The sequence below is a fragment of the Mesoplodon mirus genome (assembly GCF_964341445.2).
Source record: "Mesoplodon mirus genome assembly, chromosome: 5".
NCBI classification, from domain to species: domain Eukaryota; kingdom Metazoa; phylum Chordata; class Mammalia; order Artiodactyla; family Ziphiidae; genus Mesoplodon; species Mesoplodon mirus.
The window spans coordinates 168,142,077-168,159,680 of NC_138980.1; the positions used below are offsets into that span (position 1 = coordinate 168,142,077).

At 32.9% G+C, this 17,604-nt stretch overlaps 1 protein-coding gene across 1 annotated transcript in view; it reads left to right on the plus strand.

Annotated features, from left to right (window-relative positions):
• Nucleotides 1-17,604, plus strand: part of CDH18 (cadherin 18) — a gene marked incomplete at both ends in the record, with an annotated part of 329,242 nt that overhangs the window by 215,950 nt on the left and 95,688 nt on the right. The window contains one exon of the mRNA XM_082621654.1: nt 6,405-6,592. Within this exon, the coding sequence (XP_082477780.1) occupies nt 6,405-6,592 (188 nt within the window). The remainder of the gene's footprint in view (nt 1-6,404; nt 6,593-17,604) is intronic.

Below are 17,604 nucleotides of genomic sequence, written 5' to 3' on the forward strand. Positions count from 1 at the left end.
TTTATATATTTCCTCCCATAGTTAATCATATTATCCTAAAAATGTGATAGAACATAAAGGTATTAAATTTAGGATTAAAGTTTCAAAGGTACATATGAATATTTATGTTAAACACAAATACTAATAAAATATTTGAGCATTAAATGCACACTGGGCTCTTTAGAATATGCTTTCTACTCTAAAAAAACCCGGTCCCAGAGCCCTTGGTTTCCTTGAAATTATTTAATTCAAAGTAACTCTTTTTATATACTTAGTGATCTTTATTGTCAGAGACATCCAATGCTCATTGAGTTCATCTCCATTTATCATAATATCTCTGTTTTTTTCTAATTTCCTCTTTTAGTAATCCTATAATTATCTCACTAGAATATCATATACACACACATACATACACGCTCAGTAGTTTTATTTTCCAAGTTGCTGAAATTTTTTTTCTTATTAGACAGACTCTTTATTCATTATTTTTATTCATTTGCCTATCAATGGACACTCAGGTTGTTTCCATATCTTGGCCATTGTAAATAATGCTGTAATGAACATGAGAATACAGACATCTCTTTGAGATCATAATTTCAATTCTTTGGGATATATACCCTGAAGTGGGATTTCTGGATCATATTGTAGTTCCATTTTTAATCTTCTGAGGGACCTCCATACTGTTTTACATAGTTGCTACACAATTTTACATTCCTACCAACAGTGTACAAGGATTCCAATTTCTCCACAACCTTGCCAACACATTTTATCTTTTGTTCTTCAACAATAGCCAGTCTAGCAGGTATGAGGTGGTCTCTCACTATAGTGATAATTTGCTTTTCACTGATAATTAATGATGTTGAGCATCTTTTCATATACCTGTTGGCTATTGGTGTGTCTTCTCTGGAGATACGTCTGCTCAAATACTTTGCTCATTTTAAAAATTGGGTTATTCATGGTCTTTGTTTTGTTTTGCTATTGACTTGTAGGAGTTACTTATGTATTTTGGAAATTAACCCCTATCAGATATATGGTTTACAAATATTTTCATGCATCCTATATGTTGCCTTTTAATTCTGTTGATTGTCTCCTTTGCTGTGAAGAAGATTTTTTTTAGTTTGATGTAGTCCCACTAATCTACTCTTGCTTTTATTGTCTATGCTTTGTGTCATATTCAAGAAATTATTGCCAAGACCAGTGTCAAGAAGGCTTTTTCCCATGTTTTCTTATAGGAATTTTACATTTTCACATTTTACATCTAAGTTGTTAATTCATTTTAAGTTGATTTTTGTGTATAGTAACATAGGTATCCAATTTCATTTTTTGCATGTATGTATCTACTTTTCCAATACTATTTGGTGAAGAAACTCAGTTGCCAATATTCTTACTCTTGGCACCCTTATGAAAGATCAATTGACCTTATATGCATGGGTTTAATTCTGAATTCTCTGTCTTGTTTTATTGGTCTATATGTCTATATTTATGCCAGCACCATACTGATTAATTACTGTAGCTTTGTAATATATTTTGAAATCAGGAAGTATAAAACCTTCAGTTTTGTTCTTTTTTCTCATGATTGTTTTATATATGTTGGGTATTTTGTAGTTTCATAAATATTTTAAGATAATACTTTTCTATTTCTGTGAAAAAGTGCCATTGGAATTGTGATTAGACTAGCATAGCATTAAATTTGTAGATTTCTTTGGGTAGTATGGACACTTTGACAATATTAAGCCTTATAATCCTTGAGTAGATGTCTTTCCATTTTTCATGTCTCCTTTAATTTATTTTGTTTTATCAATGTTTCGTAGTTTTCAATACACAGTGATTTTATCTCCTTGCTTAAGTTTATTCCTAAGTATTTTATTCTTTTCAATGCTATTGTGAATATGATTTTTTTTCTGAATTTCCTTTATGGATTGTTCATCGTTAGTGTATAGGAACACAACTGACTTTTGTGTGTTGATGTTGAGAACTGCCAATTATACTGAATCTGTTTCTTCATTCTAACAGGGTTTTTATTTGTTTATTTGGTTTTGTTTTTGTCTTATGGAGTCTCTAGGATTTTCTACCTACAGATCATGTCATGTGCAAACAGAGATAATTCTACTTCTTCCTTTCTCACTGTATTCCTTTTACTTTTTCTTCCTTATTTATTTGGCTAGAACTTCCAGTACAATGTTGAATAGAAGTAGGTGAGAATGGGCTCCTTGTCTTCTTCTGGATCTTTGAAGAAAACTTTTTTATTTTTTAACATTGAGTGATATTAGCTCTGAGCTTATCATATATGTTTTCATTATTTTGAGGTATCTTCCTTCTATACCTAGTTTGTTTTGGTATATATTCAATAATAATGGAATATTATTCAATGCTGAAAAAGAATAGAATTCTACTATATGTGACATGTATGAACCTGGAAAACATTATGCTAAGTAAAACAAGTCAGTCACAGAAGGACAAGTACTGTATGATTCCACTTATATGAGGTTTCCAAAACAGTCAAACTTGCAGAAGCATATAATTCAATAGTGGTTGTAAAGAGCAAAAAGAATAGAGGAAATGGGGAGTTGTTGTAAAGGTTCAGTTATGCTAGAAGATTAAATTATAGAGCCCTGCTGTACCACATAGTGACTATAGTTAACAATGCAGTGTTGTGCACAGCCAAATATGTTAATAAGGTTGATCTCACGTTAAATATTTTTACCACAAAAAACAAAATAAAACAAAAACATGCAAGGAAACTTTGGAAAGCATTGATGTATTTATCACCTCGATTTTGGTGATGATATTGCCAGTGTTTGCATTTGTCTAAACTCATGAAATTGTACACATTAAATATATACAATTCTTTGTATATCAAGTGTACCTCAATAAAGCTATCAAAAAAAGATACTCACTGCAGTTATTCTCCTGTAATATAGAGTAATTTTAAGTATCTGGTTATTCATTCAGTCCTTGGACATTCTGCAGAAATATTCTAAACCTCTCTTGATTTATAAATAAATATTATCTATCATCTATTTTGTAGTGATTAGTAGACATTTCATTTTGAATACTTTGGTATTATACATTTTAATAGTTTGAATCAGATGGGCATTATACACTTTTTAGGATATCCACTATACTTAGAATTATCCTTTTGAGTTGTATAATACCATCTTTAATTTCATGTCTAATTATTATTTCTAAAATATTATCCTCTTTTATAAGGCTTTTTTTAAGAGGATTTTTTGATTTACAACAAAATTGGGAGGGAGATGCAGATGTTCCCCATGTATCTTCTGCCCCTGCACTTAAATAGTCTCCCCCATTGTCAACATCAATCACCAAAATTCTACTTTTGTTTTTTAACCAAGGATGAACTTATATTGACACATAATAGTCACCTAAAGTCCATAGTTTAACTTAGGGTTTACTCTTGATATTACATAGTTTATGGGTTTGGACAAATGTATAATGTAGAATGACCACCATTATAGTGTCACACAGGATGTTTTCACTGTCTTGAACATCCTCTTTGTTCTGCCTATTCATCTCTCCCCACCCCACCCCTGGAAACCACTGATATTTTTCTTGACTCCATAGTTTTGCTTTTCCAGAATGTCATATAATTGGAATCATAGAGTATGTAGCCTTTTCAGATTGGCCTCTTTCATTTAATAATGTGCACTTATTGTTTCTCCATGTCTTTACATGCCTTGGTAGCTCATTTCTTTTTAAAAATAATATTTCCTTGTGTAGATGTGCCACAGTTTATTTATCTATTCACCAACTGAAGAACATCTTGGTGGCTTCCGAGTTTGGGCCATGATAAATAAAGCTGCTATAAATAGTCTTGTGTAGGTTTTTATGTCAAAAGAAATTTTCATCTCCTTTGGGTAAAAACCAAGGAGCGTGATTACTGGATGGTATGGTATCCTCTAGGAGGATGAGCTGAAAATTTGAATATGACAAGTGGTTCATCTTGAGCATTGGCCATAACAACAATAATTTATTTCTTTATAAAATAAGATGTGGAGATCAAAAGACATTTAAATACATTATTCCAAGAATAAAATTTATCATGATTTTTGTTTGTTTGTTTGGATTTTTGTTTTGTCATGACTTTGGTTTAAATTTCCCCAAACATTATGCAAAGTGACACAGGATGACAAGAACTAAAATGGTCCTTTGTATTTTGCAAATCACTGACAACTACAGTGCAGTTGTATATGGATTATCTATTGCTGTATTGCAAACCAATCCAATTTAGCAGCTTAAAACAATGAATATTTATTATCTCACTATTTCTGGAGATCAGGAATCTAGGTTTGACTTAGCTGGGTGCCTCGGGTTCAGGTTCATGAGATCCCAGTGTAGCCAGCAGCAGAGGTTATGGTCTTATTCAAAGGCTTGCCTAGGGGGAGGCAGGGATGGTTTTTGCTTCCAGCTTACTAACATGATTATTGTCAGTTTTCAGTCACTTGTCATATGGTCCACTAGGTAGGGCTTCAATACAACCTGGTAGCTGGATTCCCCCAGGGGAACAATCTAAGGGAAAGTGAGAAAGTGTACCCATGATAGAAACCACGGTCCTTTCATAACCTAATCTTGAAAGTGACACCTCATTAATTTTGCTATGTTCAATTTATTAGAATTGAGTCACTATACCTAGCCAACATTTGAGGAAAAATAATTACTTAAGGGCATGAATATCAAAAAGTAGGAAACATCAGGGGCCACTTAGAGACTGCATACTAAAAGTTGTTTCACAGTTTATAATCCATAAATTCTCAACCTTATGGAAAGTGTATAAAATGTTAAAGTACTAATCTTAATATACTCCATTTTGTCCAATGGGGCATGGGGAAAAGTTTCTATACTTGTAATACTTGGTGTATCAACAAGTATCAATTCTTCCTTTGCACTTGATCTTCTTCTTCCAGGGATATGCTTCCTCTTGTAGGACTCTACCAAAATGTTTTCTGGGCCATGAATCTTTATGACATACTGGTACAGATTTTGCAACTTTCTTTGTGGAAACAATGTGCTTTGTAATACTACTATCATAATAGTTCTGTGATTTACTTATTTATCTCTGTGTGCTGACTTTTTTGTTGTTGTTGTTGTTTATTTTACAAGTGTCATCATCCTAGTTTTAGCTAGTTGAAAGTCTTTTGTGAGGCTTACTGAATTATGGGAAGTTATAGTTTAGCTGGAATTTATAGACTTTAGAAACCAGGAACTTGACTTCCTAGACTACCTCAAAAAGTTATAGGTGATATGTTCTAATTTATTTTGCAACATTTCTATATATTTTTTCATCAGAACAATGTTCTATTTTGTATGTAACTGCCTAGGAACATCATAATATTTTTAAGGATTCTGAAAATTATTATGGCCCTTAGATTAGTTATTTCAACATGAATTTTGGAAATATGGCCATTATCAGAAGCCCCTTACAATGTTTCACAGCCTTGCCATCAAAGAGGGACTGACGCTCTTTCCTAGTTCCAGTTTGAATATTTCAGGAACATACTCTTTTTGTTAATCATTGTGAATCAGCTGCCTATCCTTTTACCCTTCAACTGTGAAGGGAAAGGTGCAGTCCTGTAAAAACGCGGGTCTCATGCTCTTCTCAGGTCAATTAGCTTTGTCAGGAGGGATAGAGCCTTTAACAATATGACAGATCCTGATAAAAGCACGTGATTCAGCTCAGGGGATCATGTGTTTCACAGAAGAAGGTGCTCTACCCATGAAATGTTATGTTGGTGAGGTCTGTTGAACTAAAAAATAACATTTGAAGTCAAGTAGTGTAAATATATTTATAGAGGAGAACTGGGAAATATCTCTGTTGAATAATGAATAAACTCAGACACACACACACACACACACACACACATGTCGATGTTCAGTAGCAACATATAGCACTTTAAAACATACAATTGTACCTTTAGAAGCAAATTAGAATACTCCATACATTTACCAGATGCACTAACCTAAAAAAACTTATTATCATACCACAACTAAACAATTATTACCTCAGAGAAATTATTTTTATAGATGTTTTATATTCACTTATCCATGTGGTCTAATTGTATTTATGTATAATGTTAAATCACCATTAATTTAATCATGGTTGAAAATCTTTATAAAATTACATTTTAATTAAAGATTTATGTTATTTATATAGCTATTTGAGATTTGCTAAAATAAATAACTTGCCGTAATAGATATGATTCTAACTTGACAATAAAACAATTGGTAACAACATGTCCATTATGCTTAATGTCTAATTCATAAGTGTCTATAGGGAAATGTGAACATTTGTGGAAGAGATATAAGCATAAATAGATGTATGGTCTAAATATGTTAATGTCTCTTTCTTATGATTATTATTTTATGAACATTATTATCATTAAATAAGTTTAATATGAAATATTTTTCAGAGCACTATCAGCTGTATGTTCCTGAGTCAGCTCAAGTTGGTTCAGCTGTTGGGAAAATCAAGGCAAATGATGCGGACACTGGTTTAAATGCGGATATGACATACTCCATCCTTAATGGTGATGGTGTTGGGATATTCTCCATCTCCACTGACAAAGAGACCAGAGAAGGGATCCTTTCCTTAAAGAAGGTAAATATATATATATATATATATATATATATATATATATATATATATATATATATATATATATATATATATATACTGTATATATATATACTGTTAGTGATTTAAGCAATTCACTCATTTCTCCATGAATGGAAATTTGGCAGAGGTATGAATAATGTATATTGTCATGTCATTAAAATGATCAAATATTTCCTCTTTAATATGTAATTACATTTTAATTATGACTATGTCTAACTGTCTAAATCCTCTCCTAAGAAATGTATTTTAGTAGGGTGGGAAGATTGGATATACAATACACTATGAATGTGTCACCCCATCTTTGTTTTCAGATAACAGATTTATCATGAATGCCTGTTCTATTAATGTCATTATTCTATGCTGTACTAATCAGAGTAGCATTAAGAGACCTTCTAACTAATGTAAAAAACTTCATCATGTTGGCTAACAATATTTAGACGAGTTTGCTTGACGGTCATGGATCTTTTAGTGAAGCCATTAACCTTCTTCCCCATTCTTTTTTATTCCTAAGAATTTGTCATTGGACTAAATCTATTGCTTTTTGCTTTTAAGAGACAATAATGCGCATGTCCTTGTAAAAATGAAGTGGAACACAGGCAATTAGCAAAGAAGGATTTAAATGTAATTCCTAATGCAGTATGTCTCAGTCTTTAAATGTTTAACAACTTCAGCTTGTAAATCTAGTAACATTTAGGTCCCTAGGCCCTTCCCTCCATATTTTGATTCAGAAAGGATGGAGTGGGGATAAAGAATTGGCCTTTTTAACAAGTACTCCAGATGATTCTACTGTGTAATATGTTCAGAGCACAGGCTGAGAAATTTTATTCTGATGTGCTACTGTAATATCGAAGTGAATCAATCAATCTATCTTTCAATCTATCAATCATCTATTTATCTATTTCAATCTAGCTATCTTTCATCTATCATCTAGCTTTATATCTAGTCATCTATTTGTGTATTTTGTATACACTTTTCACACTGCGTAAAATCTATTTATTCTTCTAATAATCACAATTTTATATTGATTTAAAATTGAGGATTAATATGCCTTTTGTATGTTACAAAAGGGGCCTGCAAAGTAGAGCTTAAAGCGTATAAATACTTAAGAAGTAGTCATCACTGGTCTATATAAAATATTGATTCTTCACCTAAAATATCTCATTTTCATCTTTCTGAGATTGTCAAACTTGGATCAAAAATGTGTTAATAAAAGTAGTCAACTTCCATGTCTTTATTTAACAAATATGTGAGCTTTGAGTGTCTCTTATGTGCCAGTAACTGTGCTCTACTAGAGTCATGAGAGCCTGAGCATAACCAAAGTCACTGTCTTCTTGCATAGAGCTTCCAATCTATGGAAGTGGAGAGATACCAATCAAGTATCACATGCATTCTTAGATAGGTAATAAAACTGTTCTATGAAGGAGAGTTATACAGTGCAGTTGGGAAAACAAAATCTAGGGTGTTTGATGCTGTCTGATAGTCAGCAGTGATTGAACAGAGAACTGAAAGAAACTTAGGAGGTAGTTAGGTAAAGAGCATTACAGGAAGAGGAAAGAAAACACAACAAGAACCTGAATAGAATAGAACATGATAGAGTAAGGACCTAAAGAACTTCATTGATCCTGGAGCAGAGAGTGAGGGAGTTAGTGTATAGGTGAACACTCAGGGCCCTGTTAAAGTTTACCCAATGGAGAGCCATTGAAGCTATCTAAGCAGGAAGTGATAAGGTCTCATTTGATGTCAGTATTTCTAATTAACTGTTAATATAAACTACACAAGGACAAGGCTATTTTTTAACTCATCACTGAATTCCCAATGTCTCGCATGTTTTCTGACATTGAGCAGGCATTCAAAAAACATTAGAGTATTTAATGGATATACTATGGATTAAAAAATGAAGTGAGGATTGTCTGCTTTTCATTCCTTGGATGGCTTCTTCACTCAGGTAAATCCAAGTAAGCAGATGAATAACTCTTTCTGAAAGATGAGTCTTGAACCCTAGGGAATACCAGTATTTAAGAAACAAGCAGAAAGCAGGAAAGAAATAGAGTCTTTGAAGAAAATATCAAAAAACAGAAGTGAATTTTAACATTGAAAATTCCCAAGGGATGCTGAACAGGAGGAAGATAGTCATTAAAAATGTGAAGGATTCTAGAACTGAAACACAATTTAGGATTACAGAGATTCATTCGATTTGGCAAAAGGGAGCAGGGTGACTGTCACGAGCAGTTTTCAGCTCTCCATCTGCATCCGCATCATCATTATCATCACAATAGATAGTAACAGCAGATAACATTTGTTAAGTGTTTCCTCTGTGTCAGGATGAGTTTTAAGAACTTTTCCCAAATATTTATTGAGCTGGTACACCAATTATCATTCCTTTCAATCTAAATGGAACATTATGATATATAGGGAATATTATTATTCTCACTAATAAAACAAACTGAATCACAGAGATAAATAATTGTATCCATGTAGAAACTGATTGACAGAAAATTGAACTCAGGCATCTGTCTCTTCAGAGTCTGAAAAGTTACCCATTTTACATACTTGAATGAAAAAAAATATATATATATATAATTATTATTATTATTATTTGCTACAATGAAGAGAAGAAGAAATTTAGTATGGTGGAGAGAAAATTGGAGGCAAATAAATGGGAGAAAAAATTAAAAGGAAAAAAAAAGAAAAAACAACACTATCCCCTTTGATAAGCTTTGTAGTAAAGCCAGGGAGAAACTTTAAAAAGTGAATAAATGAGAACATCATAAAATGGAGATGTTAATTGTAAGTTGGGAGACTGAAAGTGTGTTTATAGCAGATGGATAAAAGGTCAATAGAGACAAGAAACTGATGATACTAAAGAGAGGGTAATTGAATTTAAAAGATGCTCTGAGGTAGAAATGGCCCTGTTTAGGATCTCGATCACAGGTGGAAAGAAATAACCTATGATAATATTCTTCCTTCTTTGACAAAATCAAACAGGAGGGAGAAATAAATGTTTGCAGATAAGTTTGCAACGATTTAGCTGAAATATGTGTGGGGTGTGAGGGTAGTGGTGGATGATGTGAATACACACATAATCCAAAATACAAGCATATATTGTGGGGTTAAGGACAATGGGGATCTTACCACCCTGCATGGCCTCAATTAATTTGATGCTGTTTGTGAGAAATGAAGGCAAAATTATATATGTGCATATGTGTGCACATATATGTAGTTAACGTTCTCTATTCTATATTGCATACACATATACACATACTCAATAGGTATTTTTAAGGTAAGTGTTTCAATTGCATAAATGGTAATGACTATGTACTGAAAATAACCTTGATAATGAGTCCAAATTATCTTTCTCTTTTTTTCCTGAATTTATTTTCTAATGTACTCTACACTTCCTCTAAAATGCATTAATATTTGCATTGATCTATTTTCTTAGTCCTTCAGATTAGGATTATCAGTTTTAGAGTTATTCCATTGCTGTATATTTTATGTTATAAATAATTACAATTTGAAAACTAAACTGTATAACTCTGTGGATTTTAACCTTTAAGAGGCACTCATTCAGATGACAGGGAACAGTAAAAACAGTCCTTTCAAGCCTGTTCCTTATTTAATCTCTAAGGCAGCTCACTTTAGCCAGCAAGGCAGAACAGCTAATCTTCCCAAAGATCAAAATCAGCACTGCTCTATAAATCAGCTTGCAAGAGCATCTGCACATTCTTGTCCATATCATGCCTTCATCAGAAAATTGCCAAGTTGAATTCACCAGTCCATGGTGTGGTACATTGTAAATACCCTTTGATAACTTTCATTTATTGTTTAATGGAGCCTGACTGGGTGGAAAGGGGGAAAAATGATATGGATGAATGCAACTTGATGTGCTCTTTCCTCTGACATAAACCCTGTAGTTAAGGATGGGCTTCATAGCAGTCTCTCTCCGATTCTCTTCTTGTGGTCCATATGCCAATTTCTTTCTTTATAATAAGCAGTTGTTCCATTTTCCTTTTTAATTCAAGGCTCCGATCCTATTTGTTTTCCTGACTCTCAGCAAATACTGTCTGTAGTATCACTTTTCTTCTTCAAGTGTATTTAACTGCAAATACAATGTCTAATATTTTAAGCCAAAAATCTTAAACTTGGTTTTCAAGTCAATGAAGGGTGGTGGAAAATACAATCTTTACTGTCAGATGAAATATAAATTTTGGTCTTGCCATTTAAGAGATCTATGAATTATCTCAAGTCTTTTAATCTTCAGCTTTCTTATTTAACGTTTTACGAAGTGATAATTACAAAGAGATAAAATAAGGTAAAATAGTACTCTAGGCTGTGTCTGGCTAATAAGTACAATAATACCTCAATATCTTTTGGAACTCCAAAAAAGAGGGGATATATGTATATGTATAGCTGATTCATGCTGTATAGTAGAAACTAACACAATATTGTAAAGCAACTATACTTCAATAAACATTAATTTTTAAAAATAAAACAAAAGTTACCATAAAAAAGTACAATAATACCTCAATATCTACAATTCTTGTCTTCCTTTCTTTTTCTATTTGCACCAAATTTTAATTACACTTTCCAGACCTCTCCATGTGGTTATTTTACTGCCCTCCTTTATTTCATGTTATCCAAATCACTTGTAATCACACAAAGAATTACACATCCTGTGTATATATTTTGAATGATGTCAATATTTTCTTATTGAAGCATAGTTGATTTACAATGTTGTGTTAGTTTCAGGTGTACAGCACAGTGATTCCTATATATCTATATCTATCTATCTATCTATCTATCTCCTTTTTCAGATTTTTTCCCTTATAGGTTATTACAAAATATTGAGTATAGTTCCCTCTGCTATAAAGTAGGTCCTTGTTGGTTATCTGTTATATATAGTAGTGTGTATATGTTAACTCCATCCTCCTAATTTATCCCTCCCCACCCCCCTTCCTCTTTGGCATCACATGCATATGCTGCCACTCATGGCTCTTCGTGATCTACTTCCCCCTCTGTCTTCTGTAAAATATTTTTATCAAAGTTCAAGTTTAATTTTGTCTTTGCAGTGCAACATTTCCAGGGATGTTTCAGTCACAAATACTTTCTTTGAATTATCTTCTCTGTTTTATGTATCAAGGTAGGCATTTCACTAATTTTTCAGTGTAGGAAACACAGCAATTCCATATCCCTCTTAAATCTGCTAGATCTAATAGAGTAGAAAGAACTTATTCTAATTATTCATTATGAATGCACTGATAATTTCCATGAATGTGTATCTGTGTGTGCTACAAGTGTATCTCTGTCCACAGTAGTTATTAAACATTTTTGCAACTGAGTACCTTCAATTTTTTTAAATTTTTATACTGTAGTGTGTAAAATATCTTTATACAAATTTATTTAACAAAGGATCAGAGATGGATGGTGAGAGTAAACATAAAAAGTTATACAAGTATTTTTTAAGTTTAAATTAAACCTAAGAGAAAGTATATGAAATGTTTCCAGTTATAGCCATACTAGGTCCATTGCAAATAGCCACATTTAAAAATTTTTAGTGGATTGCATTTATTGAAATTTTCTTTATCATTTCTTTGACTTGTGTTGAGTGACAGAATAAGAATCAGGACTTTCTTTGCTATTGGGTTGTAAAGTTTGGGGATTGTGAACCACAATGTGCAATAAAAAAATAAGGCATCCTGGGCCTCCCTGGTGGTGCAGTGGTTGAGAGTCCGCCTGCCGATGCAGGGGATACGGGTTCGTGCCCCAGTCTGGGAGGATCCCATATGCTGCGGAGCGGCTGGGCCCGTGAGCCATGGCCGCTGGGCCTGCGCGTCCGGAGCCTGTGCTCTGCAACGGGAGAGGCCACAACAGTGAGAGGCCCGCATACAGCAAAAAGAAAAAAAATAAAATAAGGCATCCCAACTTATTATAAATGCACACACAGGCAAACACATATGCACACTTTGTATATAAGAAGAAATAGGTTTCTAATGCTAATGAACTATTTACAGAAACTAAACATTCATTAGAGATTTTATTATTTAAAAAATCAGCCAAGCTACTACTTTTATTCTTATAAGATTCTAATATCTGGAAAGTGGTCCTCCTGCTCAGCCAGAAGCTGAAGAGGAAAGTCCAACTTTCAATTCAATGAAATCTATCACTATATTTATAATACCTTTTGATAGATGATGGCTTTGGGCAAACTTTTGTTCTGACTCTTCATCTATAGGCATGGCCATGGGTGATAGATCCACTGAAACTATTTTGAACATCAATTAACAGTTTTTAACACATATTCCTACAATATAATTTAGTGTACTCATTGAAATAGCCTGTTGAGTTAAGCTATCCACACCCATGGGTTATTGGTAAGTTTTCATATGTGTGGGGCTATTGAAATATCCACACACATAACACACATGTATATGTGTTAATATGTAAATATATATAAATAATATAATATAGAATATATAAATATACTTCATATATATTATGTATGTGTATTTGTTATTTAAAATATTTTAAAATATTTAAAATATTTTCATTCATTTCTCCAGTCTTCAAAATGAGAGTGAGTTAATATGTAAGATTTATTTGTATCAATAACCTTGGAATTATACACATTAAATGATCATGACACTCTTCTGCATAGAGAAATTTATAATATAGCTTATACACGTGTTCCAGTCTTCGCAGAATGTCCACCATCCAGGAGAGGACTTTCACAAGGACCACGAATCATGGCATAATAAGAAAGCCTAGCTGATGAAACATTTAACCTCATGCAATTTTTCTTATGTTTTTGGCAAACTACTACCATGTAAGATATGCCATTTTTCAGAAAACAATAATTAATAATAATCTCAGTCACTATTCCAGGATTTGGCCACTTTTTGCATAATTGAAGTGACATTTTTTCATGTATCAAAATGTTGATATCTGTCCTATTATTATCCTCCCATTCATGCAATGGAAAACCAGGATGATGATGCAATATAGAAACTGGACCAAGGAGAGGTTCTATGGAGTCTCTTCTCTTATTATTTAGGAAAATATAATTTTAGGACTTTCTTAAACTCCAAGAAGAACTGAGTCATAGATCAACTTGGCTAAGTGTTGTTTTCAGTATCCATCTATTTATGATGGTTATATAGTTCCAGAGGAGGAGTATATTAGTGTGATTTAATGAATAGTAGAAGTGATTAATGAGAAACAATTAAGATGTTCCAAATATGTAAAGCTGGCTAGAAAGATGATAACTTATCTACAGGAATATGAAATGTGTTCATATTAAAGAGGGAAAATTATGATTTTAAAAGTTAGAAAGAGCAATAATATGTGAAAGTAATTACTAGGAGTAATAGGATAAAATTAAGAAACTAAAACTTAAGATGAAAATTGGAGTCAACTCAGTGACAGTGAACTGCATTAGGACATTAAACAGTAACTAAAGAAAAGTAAGAGGAGCCCCACTGCCTGGGGAAGTTAAAATTACACCAGAATAAACACATTAAAAAAAATTAAAATTGAAGTTAACTAGTTAATTTCTCATTTCAGATAAATGATTGTTTCCTAGTATAACTATATCTTATGTGATAACTGACACATAAGTTATTAAAAAATAATTTTAATTTACTAAATTTGATAACAATAATCATAGCATTTGTTAACTAAGGGCATCAATGAGTTGGTAGCTTTGTTTTCTGACTCTCAGAACTTGGACCACAAGTGAGACTTGTCCAGGGAATTAAACCCAAAACAAATTCTATAAAAATGAATAAAGAATCTGATGGTGTTCCAGGAATATTTCTCTCTAAACATTAATATTATGTTAGTAAACTCCAGGAGAACACCTTTGCCTTAGGATCATCTACTTCTTGTCTTAAACACTGAACTCGTAATCCAAATTTGCAGTTTTTAAAAAAAGAAAAGGAAACTTGGCATAGTTCTGAAACTTTGTTAAATGAAATAAACTATGTTCAAATTGTAAACACTCACCCTCCCCCAACCAAATACCTTGGTGAGGACAGATATATGGAGTAAATAATGGTGAACATTATCAAAGACTGGAGCCTATTCTTTCCAAGAGTCTGCAAGTAGCTCAAAAGGGAAGAACTCTTTCCACAGTTCTTTTTTTCAGCTTGATTGTTTTAATCATCTGTTCAATCCAAATGATTATTGTCAGAATCCAGCCCAAAAAACCTACAAGCATGGGCAGTTGAAATTTTAATATAGTATAGCTGGAAAAAAGCTATTTATTATGCTCATAAACAACCTCTGGCTCTATAATCGCCCTTATCGAGTTACTACTGTGCCTCATGTTTATGGAATTACTCTGTATCCACTTTTGTTTTGTTTTGTTTTAAGGCAGGAGAAGGGTATGTTTTGTGTTATGTAAACTCATAGCCAGACATTTCATGTTTTTGCCTTCTTTGGTACTCTGACAACCTGAGTACATTACATTTTCTTGTAACTTTTTTCCTCCACCTTTTCATCAAAACCAGGTTTTAGATGAATAGGTCCCACTGTTCTTGGTATACTGTTTTTGATAGACTATTTTAGGTAATAAAAAAAATCTGCTGGTAACTATGGAAGGTGAAACCCACAGGCAGAGTTCTAACTAATTTCCCAGGAGCAAAAGATTACTAGGAAATTACTGGGATATCTCTTTACAATGTATGAATGGTAAGTATTTGGAAAGTTTTACCAGGGTTTACAGTAAGAGGAAAAATAAGAATTATAATCCTAATCCAATCTCTATATACTATTGTAGTTTTAATACAAAACAAAGAATTAACATACTTTATATTGTATACAAAATCCTGCAATCTCCAAGAATAAATAGTGTAATTTCTTCCCAGTTTTTCTATACTTGCAATTTAGCACTGCCATGTTTTCTTCATAAATGGGGTTGTTAAAAATATTTCCATCTACATTAATTCATCTGCTTCTAAATTCCGGTCCCAACCTGAAATAATCCTCCTCTTTCCTTAGTGATTCAAGATGGGTCCTATCCATCCATCTGCCTGAAAAACAAGTCCTCCAAAATGATTATCCTTCTCTTGGGGTAGTTAAATATACATGAGATAATCATAAACATGAAACCATGTGTTCACATAAACAGCCTGTACATTTGCAGTAGGTAGGTGAGTGCTAAGAAAAATGGCATCTAACGTGCCAGGGGACCTGATAAAAATGGAAAAAGAGATGCCTGTCATATTGGATGCACAGCTTGATAATAATATCTGATGGGGTAGAGGTGGCCAAAAATATCCCCACAAATTTCATTGAGAGTCTTTCTCTCAATGAACCTTAATCATTATAAAGTCTACCAGATGCAGCAAATTGAGTCTAAAAAATTACACTGATATTAAACAAATAGTAAACCTACCAGGTGTGTTGCTTTCCATGAGCAAAATGCCTGGATTCTGACAGTCCATGCTCCTCTGCACCAAGGGGACCACACCTGTGCACCTAATTCTTTTTTTTTTAATTTAATTAATTAATTTATTTTATATTTATTTTAGGCTGCGTTGGGTCTTTGTTGCTGCACATGGGCTTTCTCTAGTTGTGGTGAGATGAGGCGACTCTTCATTGCAGTGCATGGGCTTCTCACTTTGGTGGCTTCTCTTGTTGTGGAGTACTGGCTCTAGGCGCGCAGGCTTCAGTAGTTGCAGCACATGGGCTCAGTAGTTGTTGTGCACCTAATTCTTGATAGGCAGAAAGTGTGTACCATTTCTAGAACAGGTGATTTAAATTTGGATGAAACTTCATGAATTAACCTAAGACATACTTATTTACTAATGTTAAGGAGAGAGGAGTCAAGGAAAGAAGTACAATAAATCTGTGGGTCCAACTGAAAGTAATACAATCTGCCAAACACAATGGATGTTAGTTACTTTGGCAATTCATTTCTAGTTTTAATTCCCTGAGAAGAAAATGAATCCCACTTGGTGGGTTATAAACTTCAGATCAATTAGACCTTCTTTAAAGTAAAAAATCTAAAATACATAATATCTGCACCATATATAAATGTATATGTATTGTATATATGGTTCATATTTAAGAATTTTAGTTTTAAAATTATTTAAAATTGTATTTTGTCTTATAAACACTTGTAAAATATTGTAATGACCCAGTCTCATCCATGTCCCTGAGAAGTATTCTAGGTTCTTAGTATCTGGTTTGGAAATTAACTGGTTGTTTTTCCTTCTATGCAATCTCCAGTCTCTGGGAAGGCCAATTTTCTAAGGCAATTCAGAAAAAAATAGGGGAAATAATCATCAGTAGGACTGATCTTCTGTTTATAAGATCCCATTAAGGATACTCTATAAATTCTCCTTGGCTTTTAGGGTAAAGGAACATATCTGAGTTCCTCCATAGGGAATGATCATACTCTGATCCTGCTAAGAAAGAAGGCTGCAAGATTGAAGCAGGCTACTGAAAAATCAGTGAAAGAAATAGGGATGAAAAAGTATCTATTGTTTCTTTTCATAGGTGTTAATCTATAGGTAATTCACAATGCTCAAAATAAAGGCTGATATCTGTATCACCTGCACTAACATCAACATGGAGACTTTTGATGTTGCTAATCCTAAATCTAAGCTCATTTTAGGTCACAGAGCCAATGTGCGTCATGTTTAACACTTTCAAAACCTTCATTTCTTACCTAAAAAGGTACTTCCCCTTGCAAATATTACCTACCTGCTCACACACTTCTGTATCTATGTTTGTATCCTTATTATTTTCATAATACCTACTATGTCTCATAACACTAAATGTACAGTGCTATAAATGTCTATAAATCTTATAATAGACTGTGTATTCCCTGGGACAAAACACTAGACTAACTTTATTCTTATTCATTATTGTATGCTAAGCCAAATTAATGATTCCTGACATATATGATTAATAGAAAAAAAATTGGCTAGGTGATTTAAAAAATAAGAAAAAATAAAAAAATTATGAAAAACTATTAATGTAAATTCAAAGCT